Raw genomic sequence first — 15,377 nt, 5'->3', positions numbered from 1 at the left:
TCCAGGAGCTCTATCTGGAATTCCCACTCCCTTTTCGCCTTCTCTAGATTTGCCTTTTCCTCCTCCACGGTCTGCTCTGCTGCCATCAGCTTTTCCTGAAGCCTTGCTGTATCAGTCACCACTTCCTCCATTTCTGTTCCCTTCAATATACCTGCTGCCAGGGCCTCTGGCCTTTTCAGCTGACTTCTCACCCTACCCCCGGTCAGCTGGTTGGCATCTGAACTTCCTCAGTCTGCTGCCACGCCGCTATCTTCAAAACCCCTTTGCTTCTACCAGGGGGTTGGTTTGTGTCTCCAGAGTACATTGTTCCGGCACAACTTTAGGCCCTTTATTTGTGTAATTCCTTGCCACCAGACATGTAGCTAGCTCCAGCCTGAACTCTTGGCTCTGTTGCTTTTGTGCTCCGATTCTGCCTTGGTCCAGACCAAGTCCTGCTCTAACTTTGCCGCCTTCATTATAATTCAATGCTGGGAGGCATTTACTTCTGCCAAGTCCTGTTTATCTTCCTGTAATTGTTCCTCTAGACTATAAGGAGTCTCAGAATTTCCTCTCTAATTCTCTCAGCAGTCTCCAGTCAATTTAACAAGTCTCTCCAATCATCATCAGTGTGCTCAGAAGAGCTGAGCACCCCTGATCATTGGTCTGGGTAAGTGTCTCCTTAACTGGCTTAGGTTTTGCCACACCAAGGCCAGGAAACCTGGTCAGTGTCTGGTCAGTTCCTCATCACTCCGACTCTCACTTGGCCACCCTGACCCTGTACCTCCAATTCCACCACCATGACTGGGTATATTAGAGTCTCTCTGTGTATACAGGATATGTATCTGCCAGTCCATCTTACCAGATATAAGTCCACTTCTGCAATAAGAGTCTGCCTACAGCCTGAGACAACCAGACCTTTCGTCACTTGTTTCTGCAGTTTGACAGACACCACATATGGTAGGGTTCAACCTCCCAAACCACAAACCAGGTTATAATGCCCCACTCCAACATGGGACACTCTTTTCTCACATGCCCTGGTCAGCCACATCTGAAACATATGACCGGGTTTCCGCAGCTACCTCCTGGAGTGCTTCCACTGGGCTAGGGAAGTGACTCTGGAGTTGATACCTCATTTTGGCCCTGAAACTTAGAACCACCCAGGACTCTTCCTCCCCATGTTTCCCCCCAACTCTTTGGAGTCTGGGGTTTTACCTCTTTCAGCCTTCCCCAGGATGATGATCTTTGCTTTGGCCCACTACTCAGCTTGCTCGGTATCATCCACCTCTGTTCTTTTCGCTGCAGTACCAGTGTAAACTGGCCAAAACTGCCAGACCTAACTTTAGGCCCTTGCTTGCAGAATCTGCAGCAATTATTTTAAGACAATGTGATCCATAATTCTCTCTACAGAACTAGCTTCTGGACAGTCAGTGCCATGCCACGTCTTGGAGCTGCTGAGCCATCACCCTAGGCCATGCTTCTTGAGGAAATGGTTCCATTCTAATGCAGTGACGATAGGCTTCAGGTATCATCCAGCTTCTCCACAGGATATGATTTTGACTGCTCTTTGGCGGGGGCCCTGTATGCTACATGAGCTTCCCTGAACTGAAACAGGGCCATCTGGGCCACGCAGGATGATTCTGCCTATCCTGATGTCCTAGCCACCTATTCAAAAGTACACAAAAAAGCTTCTGGGTCGTTGTCTGACCCCAGCTTTGCGAATCCTAGGACTGGATTGCTGGGGTCTTCTTACCTAGAAGCCGATCAACTGCCTGAGGTCCATTTTTCCAGGCACTGCAGGAAACACTTCTACTGCAGCTGCCAGATGTCCTTGTAGGAGGACAACCTGAGTATGATCCTGCTGCGCTGCTAATAGGCTGACTACTTCCTCCATTTTGTAGCTTCTCTTTTATTCCTCCTTTTTCAGAGGGGTACTCCGCAGATCCTAAACAAGCCCCCACATGTGGCAACCTTGCCAAGTCTAACCTGCCCCCTTGTGGCCAGACACAGAATTGTGGCAGCTGTACCTCTGTTTCCCTAAAACACTCCTTTGGCCTACTCTGGCAGCAGAAGTGACCTGGCCTTCTGGCCAGACCACTTTACAGTGATCAGAGTCCTTTATCAAAAGTCCAACAAGTAAATGTATTCAAAGAAAATCTTCAGCCCAGCTGGGCTCAGCAGGCAGGCGTGCCTCTGTTGTTGCTGCTGCTCCTCCTCCTCATCCTCCTCCCTGGTTCAATCAATCCTCCAATCTAGGGGCTGCACATTCCTCCCCTTATTCAGGGTTTCTCCTGGGCTTCAGCCCATCAGGGCCTTTGTTCAGGAGCTTCCAGCCTCCTAGAGAAGACTTTCTCCTGTCTCGACCTTCTTTTCAGGTTTCTTCCCAGAGAGATGACACTTCCCACTTTCTCTCCTCCCCAACTGACTTCACACAGCTCTTTATAGAGACAAACTCTCCTCTCCCACCCCCTCAGGCTTTATTTCTAATTAGTCTTGACTCGCCCTCCAGGTGCACCCAAGCTGGTTAACCTGTGTGGGGTAAACACCCCATCACACCACTCCTACTTTTTTTTAATTGAGTAGCCACCAAGTTGATGCTGTCCCTTTAATGACAGTTTATATGTTTGACAAGTTTACTGACTCAAACTGATGTTAATACAATTGTTTAGGTACAGTAATATGTTTCAATACCAGAAAACATTTAGTTTCATTAAAGGAGTACATTTATGAAACGTTTGAATAAAACAGACCAGTGACTAAGGGTATGTCTACACTGGCAAGTTTTTGCGCCACAAGTTATGCCACTTTTATTAAAACGCTGGAATTAAACTGCTGTTGTGTGTCCACACTGTGCTCCTTGTGATGCTGGAGCGCATCTACATTAGCAGCTCTTGCAACGGCAAAGACGGCAGTGCATTGTGGTAGCTATTCCACTGTGCAACTGGCTGCAGGATGCTTTGGGATGATACCCCATGGGGCAGGCACAGCGTCACATGATGCAGGTTTCCCAATCCCATTGTTCCATGGGCATCCTACGACATTGCAAGCTGCTTTTCAACTGAAGGGGGGGGGGGAGTGTGTGTGAATGGAGAGGGGGAGAGAGTGTGTTTTGTGGGACAGAGAGTTTGTCAGCATGCTGTCTTACAAGTTCAGACAGCGGCAGGAAGCAACAGGCCCTGAGGCAGGGGAAGGGGGAAACCCTGACATCAGCCCTTGCCTCCCTCCCTAGGCTCTCTGCACAGCAATCTGTCTCTCTCACACACACACACACCCCTGCCTTTGTGTTTAACAGCAGGAGCATTCCACATTAATGATTTGCCTTGTGTCCTGGAGCAGATCAGCACAGCGTGCAAGAGCTGTCAGAAACGGTGCTTTGAAAGGGGAGGGGCGCATGTCTCCAGGGCAGCCAAGTTCAAAACAATGAGCAGAGTGGTCACTTAAGGCATTATGGGACAGTTCTGGAGGCCAATTACAGCAAAGAAAGTAATCAACCATCTACACTGGCAATAGAGCGCTGGAGCCTCTGCACAAATAGCCTTACGACTCTCGTCAACGTGGGTTTTTTGCAGCGCTGTAACTGAGGAGTTTCAGCACAAAGTGGCTTGGCAGTGTGTACACATCTGCAGTTTGAGCACAAAAAGCTGCTTTACAGCGCAGAAACTTGCTAGTGTAGACAAGCCCTAACTGAAATAGGTAAATTTATGATCTTTCTCATAAAACAGTAATTTATTTTTAAGACACTTAGAAGAACTGTGATGGAGCAGTGCACCACTTAAGACTGGAGAGTGACCCTCACTGAAACCATATATAAAGCCGCCAGGGGAAAGAGAGACAAGAAAAACCCAGTTGTGGGATGCATAACACAGAGCTGGCTCTTTCCTTCCAGGCACCCAGGAGACCAAGCACCCTGACTTCAGAGCAGTAATTTTTTATGTATTTGTTATTAAACACACCATTCTGGGTTTCCTCTGCACCCAGAAGAAGCCAACAGTACTTCCTGGTAGACATCATTTTGGATCATGTGAGGGCTGCTATTTATATCACCGCAGACTACCATATGACTGGGTCATCATTGTAGCTTCCCAGTTAAATGAATGGGAAACTCCCAAATATTAGTTTGTTGGTTTAGTATTTTTTGTTCCAATTTGTTGTCTGTGTTTTCCTGGACACTCAGGATTAGTGTGGCCCCTTACTTACTTCTCTTTAGGGAAAACTGAAGTAGAAAATTGTTTTTCATAATTGACACTTTTTAAAAGGAAAAAGTATTAGAAAAAAATACAGCATGTAAAGGTGAAGAGGACTGACTGGCTGAAATCATGGGTGTGGTGGAGCCAGGGGCCTACATTAGACCTTGTCTAGATGAGAAAATTGGAACAGTTTAACTAAATCAGTGTGAAGCTAATTAAATCGCTTTAGCTAAACAGTTTAATCAGTTTCTAAACTGATTTGGCTACATTTTTCTCATCTAGACAAGGTCTTAGGGCTTGTCTACACTGGCACTTTACAGAGCTGCAACTTTCTCACTCAGGGGTGTGAAAAAACACCCCCCTCCCCAAGCACTGCAAGTTTCAGCGCTGTAAAGTGCTAGCGTAGACAGTGCACCAGCGCTGGTAGCTATGCTCCCAGCCCTGGTAGCTACTGACTTTGTGGTGGTGGTTTTTTTATAGCACTGGGAGAGTTCCCTCCCAGCGCTATGCCACGACTACACGAGCCACGTTAAAGTGCTGCCACGGCAGCGCTGTAACATTAGCGCTGTAACATTGCTAGTGAAGACATGCCCCTAGACTTCAGATCAAGCCAGGACTTCTCATGCTATAAAACTGGGTGGGTGGAGATTTTCATGTAACTGCCATTTGTGTTTTTGACACTCTCTCCCTTGGTCTTTAGAAGGACAGATATAAATATTACCTGAATTTTGTTACCTTGACTTTCTAAGTCAAAGTAATTCACCTAATATGATACTTCAATATAAAATCCCTATTTTTAAATATAGTGAACTTTGGCTTCTTTCTGCCTTTCTTCCCCTTGCTGATTTTAAACAAGTTAATGATCTACAATTTCTTACTTACAACCGCCACGTGGCAAGGATACCTGTTTGAATCACAACATTCCTTATCCCCTCTTCCCCAGACCTGTTAGGGCTCCTCAAGAGCCTACATGTGCCCTCATGCCTCCTACCACAACATGGCATCATTTCTTTGTCTAAGGTGAGGAGATGACTGTGTTGCTCTATGGAGCAACAAGAATTGGGCACAGAGCTTTGCAAATTCTTTCAACACCACTGGGTTCTTTTACTGGGTATTGTTGACAGGCATTAAACGTTAGTGTAATATACAGAACTAGGTCATATCTGCAGAGTTATTGGGATAGCTGAAATGGCAGAAGGAAATTACACATTCCACAGTTCTTTTTAAAAACAGGCAATTAAGTTGCAGAATATGAAATGTATGTAATTACAAATAAATAACTAGCTCATCCATTCAAAAACAGTTATACCTTAGGCTCAGGGTTCATTTCAGGTGATCTGGTTCTTCTCTTTCACTTCTTGGTGCCTGAGCGGTTGCCTGTCTCTTGTGGGATATATTTTTGCCTTTCTTTTCATTCATCTCTACCTCTTTTAGATCTTAACTTCTCTGTTTTTCCTCTTCCTTCGTCATTCTCTGTTCTCTTCTCTCTCCTTCCTTCCTACTTGATTTTTAGCCCTTTCCCATTCTTCTGCTACCTCTTACCATTGAATGTATCCGATAACGTGAGCTGTAGCTCATGAAAGCTTATGCTCAAATAAATTGGTTAGTCTCTAAGGTGCCACTAGTACTCCTTTTCTTTTTGCTCTTACCATTTTGGCTCTTTCCCTCACCTACATCATTTGCCAGACCTCCCTTGTCACATCCCACCACTTCGGTCTTTCTTCCCCACAAGCACTTCTACTATTACATTAACAACACATCTAGAGTATTATGTTAGAACTAGCCCTAATTACATCTAATAACACAGTCTAATGTTGGAACTACTGTGTATTACAACTTATGCATCATGTTGACTTGTAAGGGAAAAAAATTGCCTGATGTATCAGGACTGCACAACAAAAGAAGCCTGAAGTGAACTTTGTAGGTTAACAGAACTTTACAAATGAAGTTTCTAAATAGTGAAGACACCCTTCTAACAATTTAATATCTTACCTCCTTACAGGTTTTTGCATAGTTAAAAGCTTGAGATTGTCGATGAAACAGATTCCAAACAGAGCACGGTTGCCATGGTTTGGACAGCTGTGGCCTGTAAACAGGGCAAAGTGGCTTTCTTTTATATCGAGATGCTAGTTCATCAACATTCTTCAATCTTTCTTCCCATTTTCTCTTCATTTGTCCTAAAGCAGTCAGGAAATGAACCCTTAGTACTACATTAAAAATAACTAAATCGAAAGCATTTTGCATGTGCTTCAATTTCTCATATACCTGTGGGGTGATCTGCGTATTTGAGCATACTCTCTGTTTCATGACTAAGGGCAGCCTGTACTCCAAATCAACATGCAACTTAGCTGTGAAACTCCCGTTAATACTAATTTCCCTGTGCCGGTTTGAGAATATATGAGAACATCAATTGTATCAAGAATCAAGTTATAAATGGACAGGCCTATTTTATTATCCACACAACAGAAACAATTTAGAATAGGGGAAAATCTCAGGGTAACAAATGATATTTTGTTTATAGAATAGTATTTAATAATGCTTATATTTTCAAAATAATGTACAAATTTATATTAATTCATTCTCACACCATCCTGTGGAGGTAGATAAATATCATACCTATTTTATAGATGAGGAAATCAACCAAGAGAAGTTAAATGACTTATCTTATCACAGCAAGTCAGTACCTGAGTGAGGATTAGATCTCAGTGGCTTCTAGCTCCCAGCCCTATGCCCACAAGGCCCCATTGCCATTCAAATAGATAAAGCAAGACAATTCAAAACCAAGGGGCATCCTCAGCCTATGACCCATATCAGCAATGCTTTCAACTGCTTAATAATCTCAATGCATGTTACTCTAATTTACTTATTCAATTATCTATGTTTTCACTGTCAGAATTTTCAGGACTTTGAAATAGTTAACTTACCAGTACGCAGAAAAGACATTTTGCCCAGCAGTGCTCACTATCATGCAACCTTCGGACTTCTAATCACATAAAGTATGCACATGGTAGGAACTCTGAAAATCAATGCACAGTCAAAAAACTACATTAAATTTAACATTAGCATCACTACAGACAAGTTCCAATTTAATAATTTTTGTTCAGGGAAATTCCTTCCCCCTAAAATTCTTACAGATGGATAAGAGTTAAGATTCTTGGGAAGCAGAGAGAATGGGAGGAAGGGAATTGGGGAAGATGTTATTACAGAGGTTGTTCTATTTAACCTACAAGACAAATCACCAGTACCACTATTCTGTTCCCCTCCCTTTCTTGGATTATCCCTCATTGACCCCCTCCCACCTTTGTCTGACTCACAGCAATATCTCAATGGCAACAGCTGTAGAATGAAACTGACTACTCATAGTAGAGAGACAAGGTGGGTGAGACAATATCTTTTATTGGATCAACTTCTGTTGGTGAGAGAGACAAGCTTTTGAGCCAAACAGATCTCTTCTTCAGGTCTGGGAAAGGAACTCTAGGCATCACAGCAAAATACAAGGTGCAAAAGACTGTTTAGCATGAATAGTTAGCACATATTGTAAAGGAACATTCAAGATAAGGTGGCTTGTTAACACCTCTGTTAAAAAGAGAGGGTTACTGGGTTACAGACTGTTGTGCAGGTTTCCCTTTCCTATCATCCTCAAAGAAAACCTGCACAACAGGTTTTACTCCTTCTCATAACACAAGAACTAGGGGTCACTAAATGAAATAGGCAGCAGGTTTAAAACAAACAAAAGGAAGTATTTCTTCACACAATGCACAGTCAGCCTGTGGAACTCTTTGCCAGAGAATGTTGTAAAGGTCAAGACTATAACAGGGTTCAAAAAAGAACTGGATAAATTCATGGAGGATAGGTCCATCAATGGCTGTTAGCCAGGGTGGGCAGGAATGGTGTCCCTAGCCTCTGTTTGCCAGAAGCTGAGAATGGGTGACAGGGGATGGAGCACTTGATGATTATCTGTTCTGTTCATTCCCTCTGAAGCATCTGGCATTGGCCGCTGTTGGAAGACAGGATACTGGGATACATGGACCTTTGGTCTGAGCCAGTATGGCCATTCTTATGTAACACTTTCAAAATGTGAGCCTGGAAACGTAAATTCATTACTCTGCTAGACACCAAAAATCATGGACTGAACAGAGACACTGGATTTATGGCTTATTACAACAATCTGTAACCCACTAACCCCCTCTTTGTCTTATGACTGCAGTGGTGTTAATGGGCTACTCTACCTTGAATATCCCTTACAATATGTACTAATTATTTATGCTAAACAAACTGTTCCACCCCCTTGTATTTTGCTGTGATTCTTGGAGTTTCTTTCCTAGACCTGAAGACGACCTCTGTTTGGCTCAAAAGCTTGTCTCTCTCACCAACAGAAGTTGGTCTAATAAAAGATATTATCTCACCCACCTCGTCTCTCTAATATCCTGGGACCGACATGGTTACAACTACACTGCATATACTCATAGTACTATAATCAATCATGTTAATTCTATTCATCCAGCAGGCATCACTAGAGAGAGTCACACAGTATACCTCATCCATCCAGTGGCCAAGCATGTTGCTTCCATAATGCTTCCCAGACCATGTTCACCTGCTGAGTGAGGTAATTATCAAGATCCCAAATTAATAGTACTGCCAATAGACCACCAGGGCAGCCCACTTCTTTCAACAAGTTATCAGTTTCCTCCTGCTCCCACTAGCCTCCTCAAGAAAGTACTTCCTCCACTTAACCCTTGTTCAGCAACACTAGCAAGAAATGCAGCTAACAAGTAAAACTATTTCCCCATGCTTATTTTCCCCCCATATTGTTACTCACACCTTGTCAACTGTTGGAAATGGGCCATCCTGATTATCAGTACAAAAGGTTTTTTTCTCCTGCTGATAATAGCTCACCTTAATTAATCACTCTCGTTATAGTGTGTATGACAACACCCATTTTTTCATGTTCTCTGTGTGTGTGTGTGTGTATATATATATATATAATATATATATTCCTACTGTATTTTCCACTGCATGCATCCGATGAAGTGGGTTTTAGCCCACAAAAGCTTATGCTCAAATAAATTTGTTAGTCTCTAAGATGCCACAAATACTCCTAATCAGTTTCATTTTGATGTTGCTGGCACTGCTGTGGATGCACTGCATGCAGGAGTACAATTAGGATTCTCCTTGTTGGCATTCTCCCACAAGAAAGTGTTTTAAGAAGGGAAGGGAAGGGAAGGAGACTATGTGGAATTCCAACAATCCCACGCTCAATTTAACTTCCTGGTTAGCTCAGAAAATGACTTTTCAAAAACACATGCACACCGTAGATTTCTGAATATGCATAGAAACAGTTGCTTCTCAATTTCATCTGAAATCTTTCTCTTTTCTCCTGACCAGCTGCTCTTTCAAGAAGATCTCAAAGACTGCGAGAATCCTAAATCTTTTGCCACCCAAATAAATGGCTGCAGTCTCCTCTTGGTGCATGATAATTTATTTTTTAGAGTCTGCAGATTTACATGCTTCCTGTTAAACTTTTTGCTTTTACTGGGAAACTCCCACTCCATTTTTATCACATCTTCCAATGCAGAAATGGGGGGGGGAGGGGACTTTATTTCCTTCTTGGATAAGGATTAGAAATATTTCTCAGACATGATTTTGATTTCTTATTGTTTCGATTCATCTTTTAAGTATGCTCTTACTCATAACATGAAGATATTCAGTTGGAAGAAGTATCTCCTGAGAATTCATGTCACTTTCCTCTGACAAGGAGTCAGAAAATGAATCTAAGCACAGTGGAGACTTGATATTTTTGCATAGTATAGTCTTAAATTTTCTTTATTTTAGAATTAATGGAACAAAATGGACTAAAGCACTTAGAAATGGAGATTACTGCCATAGAACAAAAGGAGTACATGTGGCACCTTAGAGACTAACCAATTTATTTGATGAAGTGAGCTGTAGCTCACGAAAGCTTATGCTCAAATAAATTGGTTAGTCTCTAAGGTGCCACACATACTCCTTTTCTTTTTGCGAATACAGACTAACACGGCTGTTACTCTGAAACCTGCCATAGAACAAGAGAAGACAGTAAACTCTGTTTGTATCATTATCGCATATGGAATTAGATCTTTGTAACTGGTTCAATAGTTACTTGAAAGTTTTTCATCATTCCCAAATAAAAGTACATCTGAACTCTTTTTAAACAGTTTTTTTAAAACCAGTTCAGGCTAATATGCTTAAACAACAACTTCCCTGGCCTGTGTGGACCAGGAATAATGGTTTGATGGTAGAAAACATAGGTTGAAAAATGGTCATGCATGGTCCACAGTGACCAAGCAACCCATGTTTGAAACGGATTCAAATGTTTTTTCCTCCCCTTAATAGAATGCTCTATATTTGCTTCCTCCTCCCGTGCTAAATTTCATAACCTGATGGAAAGGAAAGAAAGGAAGTACTTTTTAAAAAACACATTGTAAATTACTGGAAATATTCTCACTTACCCCAGGCAATCCCTCTGAGCAACAGAGCCTACAACTCCTATAGGAGCAACATATTCTATGGAAAATCCTGGTTTCCAAAAGGAAACCTAAGGTCCTATTCAACATCCACCGACAACTGGGCCTTTTCTAGACAGGGGAGTTCCACCTAGCTCAAAAAACCCAAATACATGCAAATTATCTACTACTTACAGTTGCACTGGCTATGACAATGATAATTGGGTTTTTGGCTTTTTCCCTTCCTAACATTAATAAACCTGATGGAGAAGAAAAACTCTGTGCTGTGGTGCATTTTAAATTATACCAGAAAAACCCATGAATTATACAAGTCATTAAACTTCTCTGGCTGAGGCATATTGGAATGACATCCATGGCTTGCAACAAAGCCAGGATATTCTGTAGAAACAAGAGTAAGCTCTTCATAATGGAGGGCCTGATTCTGAAAATCCTCACACATGAAAATAGTCCTACTGAAGTCAAGATGTTTACATTCATGAGTAAGTTTTACTCACGTGGGCAATGATTTACCCATGTGGATTGTTTTGCCAACTCTTGTGATACTTCAAGTTATTCTTAAAACCTCAGCTCCTGGAGTCACGAGAATCTCGGCTTTCATTTTTTTAAAATAGATGTTTAGACCTCATAGTTGCAGAGAAAGGCTGGAAAACATTAACCCTCATAGCTCAAAAAACAGAAGGCAAATAAAACTCTCTTTTTTATCTCATGATTTTAAAGCCACTCCTTATGATTTTTGTGGGCCTGCCTCAAGATTTCTGAACACTTTTTAGGGTTGGCAATACTGATATTAGCAGGAACTCAGATTGTAAACACCTATGGATAGGAACTCAGTCTTCCCATTTATCTGCTATGCACACCTTTGGAATGATGAAAAATATAATTATTCCTGATTTGTTCCACTGACATCTCTAGATCTGCTTCCAGTTCACAACCCAATTGTGGAGATTAGTAGATGATTGCTAGAGAAAACCAAGTGCCTGCCCTTCTAGCCAAATGAAGAGTGGCAAATGTTTGCCTTGTGCTCATATAGAACAGAGAAATTTGGGACAGAACAGTTTCCAGAAGGAAGGAAGGAAAGATTCTAGGAATGTAGATGCAGTAGTAGAGAACTCATATCTTAAAGCCACAAAATACAAAGTAGTTTGATAATTTGATCTATTATGAAAGCTCAGAACTTTTTTTTTTTTTTAAATCAGGCCACTTACCTTGATCAATTAATGGAAAGTTGGGGGAAACCACAGCTAAGGGCTTGTCTACACTTAAGATGCTGCAACAGGGCAGGTGCATCACCGTAAGGCTTCAGGAGGACACTACCTACTAGACATATGTACTCCACCTCCCCAAGAGGCAGTAGCTAAATTGATGGGAGAATTCTCTCATCCACCTAGCACTGTCTATACCCAGGATTAGGTAAGTTTAACTGTGTCGCCCATGGGGTGTGGATTTTTTACACCCCAGAGAAACATAGTGATACATTCCTAGTGTAGACCATGCCTAATTAACTGAGTTTGGAATTCACCATAAACTCTAAACTGGTTGTTACTTTGAAGTAGGCACTTGATAAAGATGATGTGTAGATAATGTGGTTTCCAGTAGACAGAAGGGACTAAATTTAATCTCTCACACTTGTTGCTGAGTCACGCTATGAAGTATAAGTTTTCAGCCGGAAACAACCTGTCAGTTTTCAGGCTCAGTACATCTAAGCAGTGGGAGATAAAACACATCATGAAGTGAAAACCCCACACTACTATATTTGGACATATACATATTTACTTAAATTTATAGAAACCAGCCAAGATGCTCGCCTTGCACTCCAGATACCCCTAACTATTATTTAAGATCATAATCAATACAAACAGAGAGGAAAGTAGCAATCCCACAAAATATAACAATAACTAAATAAACTGAAAATAAAGAAGTACCCCGGCCTCTTAAAACATCGCTTCTCAAGTAGCACACAATATAAAAAAAAAAATTATCTCACAGTGCTGAACACAGTTTGACCTAGTCTACATTTGTGGCTAAATTTTATCTTAATTAATTAGGTCCTGTCTGAACTACATAAATTACCACTTTCAGTTTAGAGAGACAAGGTGGATGAGGTAATCTTTTATTGGACCAACTTCTGGTGGTGAGAGAGACAAGCTCTTCGCATAAGCATTTAACATGTTTCAAGGGACCATTCAATATGAAGTGGCCCATTATCACCCGTCCAGTCACAGGGAGAAAAGGAAGGGTGAGGGAAAGAGAGAGAGAGTGTGTGTGGGTGAGTTACAGATTGTTGTAATAAGCCATAAATCCAGTGTCTCTATTTAGTCCATACTTTTTCGTGTCTTGAATGGCCCCTTGAAATGCGTTAACTATTTATCCCAAGTTTCAGAGTAGCAGCCGTGTTAGTCTGTATTCGCAAAAAGGAAAGGAGTACTTGTGGCACCTTAGAGACGAACAAATTTATTTGAGCATAAGCTTTCGTGAGCTACAGCTATAGCTCACGAAAGCTTATGCTCAAATAAATTTGTTCGTCGCTAAGGTGCCACAAGTACTCCTTTCCTTTTTATTTATCCCAAACAATTTGTCCACCTTGTATTTAGCAATGACACTGAGACCTAGTCTACACTAGAACTGCTACAGTGGCACAGCTGTACAGATGGAGCTGTGCCGCTGTAGCACTGCTAATGCAGACGCTCTATGCTGATGGGAGATTTCTCCCCCGTGAGAATAATTACTCCACCTCCCTGAATGGCAGTAGCTAAATTGGTGGGGGAGACACTCCCACCGACGTAGCACTGTCCACACTGGTGCTTAGATCGGTGTAACTTACATCTCTCAGAGGGGTGTCTTTCCCGTGCCCTTGAGCGACTTAAGTTATATCAAAGTAAGCACTAGTGTGTACCATCCCTATGGTACACACTACAGCCTATGTCAGCATAATTTATGTTGCTCGGGGTGTGAATAAACCACCTCCCTGAGTGACATAAGTTACACCAACATAGGCATTCACATGCACAGCGCTGCTGGCGTGAGAGTTTCTTCCACTACATAACTTCTGTCGTTAACAGAGGTGGTTTTTTTATGCCAATATAGAACATCTTCACCAGAAGTGCTGCAGTGGCACAGCTACACTGATAAGCTGTGCTGCTGCAGCTCTGTATGTATACACATGGCCTACGAGTTCATTGCCGAGACCTGAAAAAGAACTCTGTGTAAGCTTGAAAGCCTATCCTCTCACCAACAGTAGCTGGTCCAATAAAGATATTACCTCACGCACCTTGTTTCTCTAATATCCTGGGACCAACACGGCTACAACACCACTGCATATATGTTTCGTTTAAATATTTATAAAACATGACTGTTGCCAAATCATGTTATAAAATGCTCAGGAATTATGTTTAGCTTATGCAATCTTATTTACACTAACAAACTGAGGACCTATAATTTACCAGCAGTGCAGTGCTGGTGATAGCAACAGCAGTATTGCCAGTTCCATACATAAAATCATGAAACAGTCTTAAAAACTATGATTTTATATATACATATGTGTATAGATAGATAGATAGATAGATAGATGGGATTTTTTTTTATTTGCCCTCTAGTTTTTAAGCCTTTAGGGTACATTTGGATCATACTTTCAGGTTGTGTCTGCAACCCTGTGGACCAGAAACTTGCCTTTTATTTTAATGAAAGCTGAAATTCTCACATAATCCCATGACTCCATGAGCTGGGACTTTAAGAAAAACACCAAATATCACAAGACTAGCTATAAAATCCCAAGAGCTGGCTTCAAGCTGTCACAGAGACAGGGCTCAGACATTAACATGGTCATTTATCCCAAACTTGTGAGCCCTGTCTACATTATGGCATCCACCATCAGAGAATTTCAGCTATGACATTTACTAGCACAGATATAGCCAAAGAGGCTGCTGGGAAACAAACCTATCTGATAGGAAATTAAACTGTTGCTGAAAACAGTTCTCAGCAATGTACATCTGAGCCTCATCTACACTGGAGAATTGTGTGTTTAAAGTGTTAGTACTGGACCATGTGTAGCTGCCATGTTAGAGCTCACTATCTGTATCTCACCATCAACCCTATTTCACTTAGATTTATCCCCACATTTTACACATGCAGTTGTATAGTAAAGAGGGACAAACACATTGCCACCAGGGAAATTATTTCATAGCTCCCAGCAGGACTGATGCATGCAGTGGATTGTGGAGGGCGTGACTGGTTCACTGCATGAGGCAATAGGGGGAGGACCAACGGTACTGTGCTGGGGTAGTGTCGTAAAATTTGTACCTGGCACAATTTGCTACTGATAGCACATACTGACATACAACATGCCCTCTCACAATTTGCTAACCATCACCCTTTCTCTATTTCCTTGTCAGGGTAGCTGTCTCCCTGTCATAGGAGCTGTCGCTCTCCTCTTTCTCCATTCACTGGTCCAGAGTAGCAAACTCTGACAGAGGGTGATCTCCTGTCAGCATTTGCTACTCACCTTTCCTCATCCTCTAGACCGGGGTGAAGAAACTATGGCCCATGATCTGGCCTGCCAGCCATTTTAAGCCGGCCCTCGAGCTCCCACTGGAGAGTGGGGTCTGGGGCTTGATTCGCTCCAGCACTCCAACCAAGGTGCAGGGTTGCAGGCCACTCCACACTGCTCCTGGAAGTAGCGGCATGGCCCCGCTTCGGCTCCTATGTGTAGGGGCAG

General features: G+C 42.2%; 1 protein-coding gene across 1 annotated transcript in view; it reads right to left on the bottom strand.

Moving 5' to 3' along the window:
- Positions 1-15,377, bottom strand: part of PRIMPOL (primase and DNA directed polymerase) — a 36,702-nt gene that overhangs the window by 19,225 nt on the left and 2,100 nt on the right. The window contains exons 2-3 of the mRNA XM_074951229.1: positions 7,088-7,179; positions 6,156-6,340 (exon numbers count right to left, since the gene is read on the bottom strand). Of these exons, the coding sequence (XP_074807330.1) occupies positions 6,156-6,340; positions 7,088-7,106 (204 nt within the window). The 5' untranslated portion in view covers positions 7,107-7,179. The remainder of the gene's footprint in view (positions 1-6,155; positions 6,341-7,087; positions 7,180-15,377) is intronic.

Source organism: Natator depressus, chromosome 4 (assembly GCF_965152275.1).
Source record: "Natator depressus isolate rNatDep1 chromosome 4, rNatDep2.hap1, whole genome shotgun sequence".
In the NCBI taxonomy this organism is placed as follows: domain Eukaryota; kingdom Metazoa; phylum Chordata; order Testudines; family Cheloniidae; genus Natator; species Natator depressus.
The sequence above is the reverse complement of the archived record's forward strand: the minus strand, read 5'-3'. Positions and strand labels throughout refer to the sequence as shown.